The 13024-nt window shown below is 27.2% G+C and overlaps 1 protein-coding gene across 2 annotated transcripts; it reads left to right on the top strand.

Moving 5' to 3' along the window:
- The first annotated feature begins 314 nt into the window (after positions 1-314).
- On the top strand, positions 315-8535 carry LOC142231851 (uncharacterized). 2 transcript variants are annotated; one of them, XM_075302513.1, is made up of 2 exons: positions 315-699; positions 7765-8535. In XM_075302513.1, the coding sequence occupies exons 1-2, from the start codon at positions 315-317 to the stop codon at positions 7932-7934; spliced, it is 555 nt and encodes a 184-aa protein (XP_075158628.1). In that variant the 3' UTR covers positions 7935-8535. The 2 variants fall into 2 exon arrangements, with proteins under 2 accessions (XP_075158628.1, XP_075158627.1); XM_075302512.1 differs by having other exon boundaries at positions 7720-8535.
- Positions 8536-13024: the final 4489 nt, after the last annotated feature.

The raw sequence follows: 13024 nt of genomic DNA, 5'->3' as shown, positions 1-13024 counted from the left end.
TCTTGAGTGATTATACCCATAGGCTACCCACAGAAAGTGAAAATATCACAGGCAAGTCATCACATTTAAGTGATAGAAGAAATTCAAATAACATTGTATTGCAACGCCAGGAGAGCATTGATTTAACGCCTCCAACATTGGATATACCCATTGAGATAACAGAATATCAAAGTGAAGCTAGACCACCGTAAATAAAATTCCGCCGAATTAAAATCCCTTGCGCTCCCCTCCCGATCATCACAGCGAGAAAAACGCTAAGCGTGTATTTATTTAAGCCAGCCTAATTAAACAGAAGATATTGGCCCTACTAAACCATGGTGGCTATTGAACATCGTTCGAAATCTTCGAATACTACCACCTCAACATCCATATTATCGCCAACTTCAAATTCATCCGTCAACTCGGCCACAACATCAGTGACTTCAACAACATCGTTATCGACCAAGTCCACAACCACCTTAACGGTCAACAAGAAAATGTCCACAGAACCGGAAACATCGTCATCATCCAAAAGTGCTGTTAGCCAACGTCAAGTTGATGCTAAAGTAGCCAAAAAATCTCACAAGGAAAAAGATGGGGCCGCCGCCGCCGCCACCGCCGCCAATAATCAGGAGGCCACCAAGAAATCTTTGAAATTGGATTTGAAGGGTAAAGAAACAGATTTGGAGTCCTTAAAGTCGCCAAAATCCCCAATTGGAGGTAAGAATCTCAGCCATTTGTTGGGCCAGACTATACTATATATAGGGGACAATGGAAAGAGATCTCAGAACTTAGATAAGAGGAACTGTTTTTGTGGTGATTCGTTAAAGATGAAAGTACTTTAGATAATTCGTAAACAAAAAACCCCCTCCCACACAAGAGGGGTTAGCCATTCCAATCCATTCACATTACAATGGGAATATTCTTCAAAGGGGGAGGTCTCCAAGAGACTTGGTAGAATCGAAAATTTCAAGACCTCAAAAATCGAAACCCGGTTTTTGTATTTTCAATGCAAAATTACCAATTTAATGCCCGATATAGGCAACTAATTTGGATATTCTACATTCTACAAAAATCACATAAGTTTTCTTTTTTCTGATTCAATCACGAAATTAATTGATCCAATTAATTTTTTAATTGAAATGTCTTCAATCACAGAAATGATAGTATCAAATAAAAAATTAAGTGAAAGTCAATTAAAAAATTAACCCTCTAATGCCCAATCCCGCCTTTAGGCGGGCTTCATTTTATAAGGAAGCTTTTAGTAAAACGCACTTTAAGACAACAAAAATGGGTAAGATAAAACGAAAACTTAGTTCAAACTGTTCAAGAGGCTTTGCTGCATATACTGAATTTTACCGTATAAATTTTTATACCCTCCACCATAGGATGGGGGTATATTAACTTTGTCATTCCGTTTGTAACACATCGAAATATTGCTCTAAGACCCCATAAAGTATATATATTCTGGGTCGTGGTGAAATTCTGAGTCGATCTAAGCATGTCCGTCCGTCCGTCCGTCTGTCCGGCTGTCCGTCCGTCTGTGGAAATCACGCTAACTTCCGAACGAAACTAGCTATCGACTTGAAACTTTGCACAAGTAGTTGTTATTGATGTAGGTCGGATGGTAATGAAAATGTCATATCGGCCCACGTTTACGTATAGCCCCCATATAAACCGATCCCCAAATTTGGCTTGCGGAGCCTTCCGGAGCAGCAAAATTCATCCGATCCGGTTGAAATTTGGTACGTGGTCTAAGTATACGGTCTCTCACAACCATGCAAAAATTGGTCCATATCGGTCCATAATTATATATAGCCCCCATATAAACCGATCCCCAGATTTGACCTCCGTATCCTCTTGGAGGGGCAAAATTCATCCGATCCGGTTGAAATTTGGTACCTGATGTTAGTATACGGTCTCTAACAACCATGCAAAAATTGGTCCATATCGGTCCATAAATATATATAGCTCCCATATAAACCGATCCCCAGATTTGACCTCCGGAGCCTCTTGGAGGAGCAAACTTCATCCTACCCGATTGAAATTTGGTACGTGGTGTTAGTATATGGCCTCTAACAACCATGCAAAAAGTGGTCCATATCGGTCCATAATTATATATAGCTCCCATATAAACCGATCCCCAGATTTGACCTCCGGAGCCTCTTGGAGGGGCAAAATTCATCCGATCCGTTTGAAATTGGGTACCTGATGTTAGTATACGGTCTCTAACAAGCATGCAAAAATTGGTCCATATCGGTCCATAATTATATATAGCTCCCATATAAACCGATCCCCAGATTTGAACTCTGGAGCCTCTTGGATGAGCAAAATTCATCCGATCCAATTGAAATTTAGTACGTGGTGTTAGTATATGGTCTCTAACAACCATGCAAAAATTGGTCCATATCGGTCCATAATTATATATAGCTCCCATATAAACCGATCCCCAGATTAGACCTCCGGAGCCTCTTGGAGGAGCAAAAGTCATCCGATGCGGTTGAAATTTGGTACATTTCGTTAGTATATGGCCTCTAACAGCCATGTAAAAATTGCAAATTTCATTACTATAGAAAGTTTTGTCAAAATTTCATTTCCATAGAAAGTTTTGTAAAAAGTTTATTTCTATAGCAATGTTTGTCAACATTTTATTTCCATAGAAAATTTTGTCAAAATTTTATTTCTATAGAAAATTTTGTAAAAAATTTATTTCTGTAGAAAATTTTGTCAACATTTTATTTCTATAGACAATTTTGTCAACATTTTATTTCTATAGAACATTTTGTCAACATTTTATTTCTATAGAAAATTTTGTCAACATTTTATTTCTATAGAAAATTTTGTCGAAATTTTATTGCTATAGAAAATTTTGTCAACATTTTACTTCCATAGAAAATTTTGTCAACATTTTATTTCTATAGAAAATTTTGTCAAGTTTTTATTTCTATAGAAAATTTTGTCAAAATTTTATTTCTATAGAAAATTTTGTCAAACTGAATTATATACGTATTTAATCGGCCTTTTTTTTTTTGTTTAATATATACCCCTTATGGACTAACTTACAATTTAGAAGACAGTGTCAAAAAGTTTTACGATACCTTGCCATCGGAAAGTGTTATCGCAACCCAAGTAATTCGATTGTGGATGACAGCCTTTAGTAGAAGTTCCTACGCAATCCATGGTGGAGGGTACATAAGATTCGGCCTGGCCGAACTTACGGCCGTACATACTTGTTCTTATTTAGTTTTCTCGCTTTTGTATCGTTAACATTGAAATTTTAATCAGCTGGCAAAAAAATTGGGGCATTAGAGGGTTAATAGATACTATTAATTTTTGTTTCGATTAAAAATTTTGTTAAGTCAATTAAGTTTTTTAATTGAATATTTTTAAAAACTCAATTAAGACTTTAATTGGAAAAAAATTCGTGAAATTTCTGTGTAGTAAACTGCAAAGAAAAAATGTGCAGCGAGCACAAGAATTAACGAATTTTTAAACCGTATTACCGATATGTCTGTTATGTCAATTAATAACTTAACTGCAGAATATTTTTTCAGCTAAAGTTATCCTTACACAGAAAAAATTTTCATGAAAATTGTTTCAATTAAAGTCTTAATTGAGTTTTAAAAAATATTCAATTGAAAATTTAATTGATCCAACAATTTTTTTAATTGAAACAAAATTCAATCAAAAGAATTAATAGATTTAGTTATTTTTTTAATTGACTTTCAATTAATTTTTTTCATTTCTGTGATTGAAAACATTTCAATTAAAAATTTAATTGGATCAATTAATTTCGTGATTGTCTTAGATTTTTTTTTGTTGTGTATAGAAAAGATTTACAATTTTCTTTTTGTTAATTGATTGCCTAGATGAGTGTTCATGAAGAACACAACCCTTTATGGGAACCCCGTGAAAAAAACTTACTTGTTACTTCTACAATAGAGCTACCACAATATAGGCGCGGACGATTTTCTTTTGGATCAGCAGCACGTGATTATTTAGGTCTACTATATGAAATGATAACATCGATTGGAGTTGTTGTATGACAAGTAAACATTTTCTTATGTGATTGGCAACACTAATAACATCCATTTTATGGAGTTTTTTGGAAGTGAAAATTAATAATTTTGATATATTAGAGAACAGTTTATAAAAAAAATACTTTCGTCTATTTCTTCTATATCAGAAGAGCTTAAAGACCGGTATATACTACTAAGGAAATTTCGGCCACCCATAAGAAATGAATTCCGTAAGGCTTTGTTACATTGTAAAACTGTGTTATTGGCACGCTAAAGTAATTTCCTCTAGAGTTTAATACTGGTCTCACTATATGTATGGTTCAGGTGGTTTTAAAACAGTAACAATTTGCAAAAATTGCGATATCGATAAGAACATTATGTGGGACGTTATTATCGATTATTTGATTGGTTTCCCCCATAAAGCCCTGTATGGAACTCTAGCTTAATTTCCGAAAACCCATAAGAAATGCATAGATATTCCGTGCACCTTATTATCGATTGTTTACATTTTGCTGCCATAAGAAATACATGATAAAACTGTACATTGCTAAGCACTTTTATCATCATGGATATACACATTTAAATGTATTGTTATCATTATCCTGGTATTTATTTAAGGGGATATACCATATGTAGTATTCCCAGATGATTTCCAGCTAAATAGCCGTAAACACCCATATAATCATGAACGTATTGCTTGTGAAATACATTTAAAGAACATTATCGACTGTATTCATTTTCTAGCCTAAGAAATACATAGCGAAACTGTTTTCAACTGATGGCAGTGGCAACCTGGTACATCAGGTCTGAAACTCTAGTGAAAGGTTTACTACCTATAAGAAAATTCTAATGGGCGTTATTATCGGTAGATAATTTACATTTTGCTCCTATCAAAAAAATATAGCAAAACTTAAAGTATTGGGTTAAAAATTTATTAGACCGATGTTATCGACTGTATGCATTTTCTACCATAAAATAAATAGCAAAACTGTTTTCAGCTGATGACAGTGGCAGCCTGCTACATCAGGTCTGTAATTCTAGCGAACCTTACTACCCATAAGAAAATTCCAAGAGGAGTTATTATCGATAATTTACATGTTGCTTATAATTATACAAATATTGCTTGTAAAATTACATTGTCGACTGTATTCATTTTTTACCCTAAGAAATACATAGCGAAACTGTTTTCAGCTGATAGCAGTGGCAGCCTTCTACATCAGGCCTGTAATTCTAGCGAAATTTACTGCCCATAAGAAAATTCCAAGAGGTGTTATTATCGCTAATTTACACTTTGCTCCTATCAAAAACATATAGCAAAACTGAATATATTGTTTGTACAAATGTATTATAACGATGATATCGACTGTATGAAATTTCTACCATAAAATAGATAGCAAAACTGTTTTCAGCTGATGGCAGTGGCAGCCTGCTACATCAGGCCTGTAATTCTAGCGAAATTTACTGCCCATAAGAAATTTCCAATAGGCGTTATTATCGATAATTTACACTTTGCTCCTATCAAAAAAATATAGCAAAACTGAATATATTGCTTGTAAAAATGGAGTAGAACCATGTTATCGCCTATAATAAATTTCTACCATAAAATAAATAGCAAAACTGTTTTCAGCTGATGTCAGTGGCAGCCTGCTACATCAGGCCTGTAATTCTAGCGAAATTTACTGCCCATAAGAAAATTCCAAGAGGTGTTATTATCGCTAATTTACACTTTCTCCTATCAAAAACATATAGCAAAACTGAATATATTGCTTGTAAAAATGTATTAGAACGATGTTATCGACTGTATTAAATTTCTATCATAAAATAAATAGCAAAACTATTTTCAGCTGATGACAGTGGCAGCCTGCTACATCAGATCTGTAATTCTAGCAGACCTTACTACCCATAAGAAATTTCCAATAGGCGTTATTATCGATAATTTACACTTTGCTCCTATCAAAAAAATATAGCAAAACTGAATATATTGCTTGTAAAAATGTAGTAGTAAATTCAGGCAGTTTATTAAACCCAACAATTTGACAGTGGCATAGGAAAAGAGATATGTTTGTTTCGAATTTATTTGGCATAAGCCGGCTATCAATGTAAAACCTTTTTTCGGAGGGTTCAAGTGTGGTTTTGTTGGGTTTAATAAACTGCCTGAATTTATTCTGATAATTGGTTGATAGTTTTGCTGCAAGTAGAGGATGCTGATGAGGAATGTGGTAATTCCGAAACGTGCGTCCATCCAACCATCTTGCAGTCTATAGGGCTTTGCCCAAATAAATTTGACAAACATTCTTTTCCTCTGTTGGTTAAGCTACTCTTGTAAATAGTTTAGTCAATGTATGGTTTTAAGCTGAAATAAAAGAAATAAAATTTTGACAAAATTTTTCTATAGAAATAAAATATTGGCAAAGTTTTCTATAAAAATAAAATTTCGCAAAATTTTCTATAAAAATAAAATTTTAGCAAAATTTTTTATAGAAATAAAATTTTGGCAAAATTTTCTATAGAAATAAAATTTTGGCAAAATTTTCTATAGAAATAAAATTTTGGCAAAATTTTCTATAGAAATAAAATTTTGGCAAAATTTTCTATAGAAATAAAATTTTGGCAAAATTTTCTATAGAAATAAAATTTTGGCAAAATTTTCTATCGAAATAAAATTTTGGCAAAATTTTCTATAGAAATAAAATTTTGGCAAAATTTTCTATAGAAATAAAATTTTGGCAAAATTTTCTATAGAAATCAAATTTTGGCAAAATTTTCTATAGAAATCAAATTTTGGCAAAATTTTCTATAGAAATAAAATTTTGGCAAAATTTTCTATAGAAATAAAATTTTGGCAAAATTTTCTATAGAAATAAAATTTTGGCAAAATTTTCTATAGAAATCAAATTTTGGCAAAATTTTCTATCGAAATCAAATGTTGGCAAAATTTTCTATCGAAATCAAATTTTGGCAAATTTTTCTACAGAAATAAAATTTTCTATAGAAATCAAATTTTGGCAAAATTTTCTATAGAAATCAAATTTTGGCAAAATTTTCTATAGAAATAAAATTTTGGCAAAATTTTCTATAGAAATAAAATTTTGGCAAAATTTTCTATAGAAATAAAATTTTGGCAAAATTTTCTATAGAAATCAAATTTTGGCAAAATTTTCTATAGAAATCAAATTTTGGCATAATTTTCTATTGAAATCAAATTTTGGTAAAATTTTCTATAGAAATCAAATTATGGCAAAATTTTCTAAAGAAAAAAAATTGGCAAAATTTTCTATAGAAAATTTTTTTGTTTGGTTGTTTTTTTTTTGGTAGAGTTTTCTCCAAATTTTGGTAGATTATTTTTGGTAGAAAATATTTTCATTTAAACACTCTATACCACATTAATACACATCCAGCTTTGAGTAATCTAGGGAAATTCTTCTAATTTGTAAGAAGAATTTTCGTATGTACTTTCATTTTATACAATCCCATAGACAAGCTTCTCTAGTTCTAAGAGTATTTCCCAAATAAAAATAAACCACAAGATATAAACGGCCGTTTTATAAGTGAGCAGAGATACTGAGATACTTTTTTCAAATCTTAGGTAAAGGTCCAATTAGTCACAATGTATCGTGGGTCACAGACGGCCTACTAAATTCGTTGTTGTGTTGCGATAAGTTTTGACTAATCGGGCCTGGGTTTTGTTTTCTATAATATTGTGTGTCTTCTCTTTCTTCAGGTCGTCTAACTCACCAAACCTCATTGTCTTCGTCCGTTGATGTAGAGGATCGCAAAACTTTGCGAGAAGCCCTCTACCAGGGTATATTTCATCGTCATCGAAGAACTATATTTGCCTTTGGTAGTTTTCTACGCATGCTGCGCAGTCGCAACTCTCAATACAACTCCATACGCAGTGCATCCGAGGGCGAGGCCGAGGTCGAGGAGGTCAGATAAGATGAGATGGTTAAGCATGACATCAACTTGGATAAAACTGAGAAATAAACAATTCACATTTTTTTTTTAAACTTAAGAAATTTATTTTATAACAACCAAGAAGAAGAAGAAGAAAGAAAACAAAAAGAAACGACAAAACATTAAACAGATATATACATACTTATATATATAAAAAAAGTATAGAAACATATATAACATGTATTGTATTTAAGAAATGGGAACAAGTTCATAGAATTCATTTTTTTTATTTTCGAAATAATTTTGTCAAAAATTTCCAAGAAAATTACACAAAAAATAAAAAAACAAAACAAAAATCACAAGCTGACAGGAAAATTAAAAAAATTATGATTTTTTCGTAGATAAGAAAACTGTATACTTAAATTAAGTACATATAGTTATCTATATATATGTACGCTTACGTGTGTGTATATATGTAGTATGCTTATGTATCTATCTATCACACTAATATGTATATCAATTGGCTTTTTTATATAAATCAAAACAAAAAATAAGGAAATTAACATGAAATAAATTTTGAAATAATCGACATCATTATTTTTAGTTGGGTACTTATAATAAAATGAAAAACAAAAACATAAAACCTTGTTAATGACATGTCAGGACTTGAAAGAGCATTCCAATAATTACTATCATTAAAATTTATTTGATTTCTGTCCTTATTTTTTTCGAATATTGTTTTGTTGAAGTCTTGTTTTTTTGCAATACAAACTTTATAAAAAAAAAATACAATAATAAAAACCCACAAAAACATTAATAAAACTTAACAATAAAAATCAGTATTTTTTGGCAATATATGTTTTATTTCCAGATATTTTTATTGATTTAATTCCTTTCCGTTTAACTAATTTCTTTCGCTACTGTCCCAGAGAGATATATTTTTTTTACATATAGCATGTGACGCAAGGAAATATGAAGAACATTTTAAGGCTTGTTTTCTTTTAGTACTGGATAACCATACCTAAGGGACTAAAAGAAAATTATAGAAAAATTTCTCTAAATTTTATTTCTATAGAAGATTACGTCAAAATTTTATTCCTATAGAAAATTTTGTCAAAATTTTGTTTCCATAGAAGAATTTGTCAAAATTTTATTCCTATAGAGAAAATTTAGTTAAAATTTTATTGCTATAGAAAATTTTGTCAAAATTTTATTTTCAATAGAAAATTTTTCCAAAATTTTATTTCTATAGAAAATTTTGTCAAAATTTTATTTCTATAGAAAATTTTATCAAAATTTTATTTCTATAGAAAATTTTATCAAAATTTTATTTCTATAGAAATTTTTTGCAAAATTTTATTTCTTTAGAAAATTTTTGCAAAATTTTTGTTTCTATAAAAAAATTTCTGAAAATTTTATTCCTATAGAAAATTTTGTCAAAATTTTATTTCTATAGAAAATTTTATCAAAATTTTATTTCTATAGAAAATTTTATCAAAATTTTATTTCTATAGAAAATTTTATCAAAATTTTATTTCTATAAAAAAATGTCTGAAAATTTTATTCCTATCAAAAATTTTGTCAAAATTTTATTTCTATAGAAAATTTTGTCAAAATTTTATTTCTATAGAAAATTTTTGCAAAATTTCATTTCTTAGAAAATTATTGCAAAATTTTTATTTCTATAAAAAAAATTCTGAAAATTTTATTCCTATAGAAAATTTTGTCAAAATTTTATTTCTATAGAAAATTTTGTCAAAATTTTGTTTCTATAGAAAATTTTATAAAAATTATATTTCTATAGAAAATTTTGTCAAGATTTTATTACTCTAGAAAATTTTGTTTCCATAGAAGAATTTGTCACAATTTTATTCCTATAGAGAAAATTTTGTCAAAATTTTATTTCTATAGAAAATTTTGTCAAAATTTTATTTCTATAGAAAATTTTGTCCAAATTTTATTTCTATAGAAAATTTTATCAAAATTTTATTTCTATAAAAAAAAATTCTGAAAATTTTTGTCAAAATTTTATTTTTACAGAAAATGTTATCAAAATTTTATTTCTATAGAAAATTTTATCAAAATTTTATTTCTATAGAAAACTTTATCAACATTTTATTCCTATAGAGAAAATTTTGTCGAAATTTTGTTTCTATAAAAAAATTTCTGAAAATTTTATTTCTATAGAATATTTTCTCAAAATTTTATTTCTAAAGAAAATTTTGTCAAAATTTTATTTCTATAGAAAATTTTTTCAAAATTTTATTTCTATAGAAAATTTTGTCAAAATTTTATTTCTATAGAAAATTTTGTCAACATTTTATTTCTATTGAAAATTTTCAATTTTCCTCTGGAGCGAATTTTGGTCCGAATTTGGAGAAATGTTGGTCCAAATAAAATTTTGTTACGGCAACGCTGGTTCACACAAATGTTGCATCCAGTACTAAATGAAAACAGGAAAATAGGAAAAGAGCTATGGCAAACACAACCAAAGCGACTGACGTTCGATTAGGATGTCCAAAACAGATTTATGTATAAAGAAAAAGTCCGTAATCGATTGTTAATTGTTAATGAAAAACGTAGGAAAGAGGAAAACTTTTCCTTCATGGAATATGATGACTTCTAAGCTTATTTTTATGTGTATTAATATTTAGTTCTCTGGATCCTTTGTCAATTTATTTTACTCCAAAGCAAGACTAACAATGTATAAAATTGAGCTGTCTATCCTTGCAAATGCCTATCCTGTTGCTAGTAACACAAAAAAATTGCTTAAATTTAGCCATATGATTTTAATATGGTTTCTTCACATTGAATTAAATAATTTTTGTTCTTTGTCAAATTTTATTTATCGCTAGTTTGATATGTTTCCTTTGCCCCAACTACTGTACTTTTTATATATTTTTTTAAAAAACAATAAAAAAGGTTTCAAAACGTTAAAAAATCTTACTTGTTTGTTTTCCAAATACGATGATAATTAATTAATTAGTAAAAGTTTTATACATGTTATAGACAACTTCTTTTAAAATATATGAAACAAAAATATTTACTTCCTATATAAAATTCCTCCATTTATACCACTTCATACACATCTAGGCCCATGGAAGGTAGTATCACTAACACTATTTTGACAAAATTTTCTATAGAAATAAAATTTTGACAAAATTTTCTATAGAAATAAAATTTTGACAAAATTTTCTATAGAAATAAAATTTTGACAAAATTTTCTATCGAAATAGGTTAAGTTAGGTTAGGTGGCAGCCTAACCTAAGCCTTACAAAGGCCTTATACAGTTACTTAAAACAACATTTTAAATACTACTCAAAACAATTCTCTTATTTCTAACAATAATACAAATACTACTCTATTAAAGAAATAAAATTTTGACAAAATTTTCTATAGAAATAAAATTTTGACAAAATTTTCTACAGAAATAAAATGTTAACAAAATTTTCTATAGAAATAAAATTTTGATAAAATTTTCTATAGAAATAAAATTTTGATAAAATTTTCTATAGAAATAAAATTTTGACAAAATTTTCTATAGAAATAAAATTTTGACAAAATTTTCTATAGTAATAAAATTTTTACAAAATTTTGTATTGAAATAATATTTTGAGAAAATTTATAAATTTTTGAGAAATTTTCTATAGATATATTATTTAAACAAAATTTTCTATAGAAATAAAATTTTGATAAAATTTTCTATAGAAATAAAATTTTGACAAAATTTTCTACAGAAATAAAATTTTAAAAAATTTTTCTATAGAAATAAAATTTTGATAAAATTTTCTATAGAAATAAAATTTTGATAAAATTTTCTATAGAAATAAAATTTTGACAAAATTTTCTATAGAAATAAAATTTTGACAAAATTTTCTATAGAAATAAAATTTTGACAAAATTTTCCATAGAAATAAAATTTTGACAAAATGTTCTACAGAAATAAAATGTTGACAAAATTTTCTATAGAAAGAAAATGTTGACAAAATTTTCTATAGAAATAAAATTTTGACAAAATTTTCTATAGAAATAAAATTTTGACAAAATTTTCTATAGAAATAAAATTTTGACAAAATTTTCTATAGAAATAAAATTTTGATAAAATTTTCTATAAAAATAAAATTCTGAGAATTTTTTTTTAAAAAAATAAAAATATGACAAAATTTTTTATAGAAATAAAATTTTGACAAAATTTTCTATTGAAATAAAATTTTGAGAAAATTTTCTATATAAATAAATTTTTGAGAAATTTTCTATAGATATATTATTTACACAAAATTGTCTATATAAATACAATTTTGATAAAATTTTCTATTGAAATCAAATTTTGACAAAATTTTCTATGGAAATAAAATTTTGACACAATTTTCTAAGAAATAAAATTTTGACAAAAATTTTCTATAGAAATAAAATTTTGACAACATTTTCTATAGAAATAAAAGTTTGTTAAAGTGTTCTATAGAAATAAAATTTTAACAAAATTTTTCTATAGAAATAAAATTTTGACAAAATTTTTTATTGAAATAAAATTTTGAGAAAATTTTCTATAGAAATAAAATTTTAACAAAATTTTTCTATAGAAATAAAATTTTGACAAAATTTTCTATAGAAATAAAATTTTGATAACATTTTCTATAGAAATAAAGTTTATACAAAATATTCTATAGAAATAAAATTTTTAATAGAAACAAAATTTTGAGAACTTTTTTTATAAAAATAAAAATATGACAAAATTTTCTATAGAAATAAAATTTTGACAAAATTTTCTATTGAAATAAAATTTTGAGAAAATTTTCTAGAGAAATAAAATTTTGTTAAAGTGTTCTATAGAAATAAAATGTTAACAAAATTTTTCTATAGAAATACCATTTTGACAAAATTTTCTATACAAATGAAATTTTGACAAAATTTTCTATAAAAATAAAATTTTGAAAAAAAAAATCTATAAAAATAAAATTTTGACAAAATTTTCTATAGAAATAAAATTTTAAAAAAATTTTCTATAGAAATAAATTTTTGAGTAAATTTCTATAGATATAATATTTTGACAAAATTTTCTATAGAAAAAACATTTTAACAAAATTTTCTATTGAAATAAAATGTTGACAAAATTTTCCATACAAATAAAATTT

The sequence above is a fragment of the Haematobia irritans genome, chromosome 3 (genome assembly GCF_050003625.1).
Source record: "Haematobia irritans isolate KBUSLIRL chromosome 3, ASM5000362v1, whole genome shotgun sequence".
Lineage (NCBI taxonomy): Eukaryota > Metazoa > Arthropoda > Insecta > Diptera > Muscidae > Haematobia > Haematobia irritans.
This window is presented reverse-complemented; position numbering and strand designations above follow the sequence as displayed.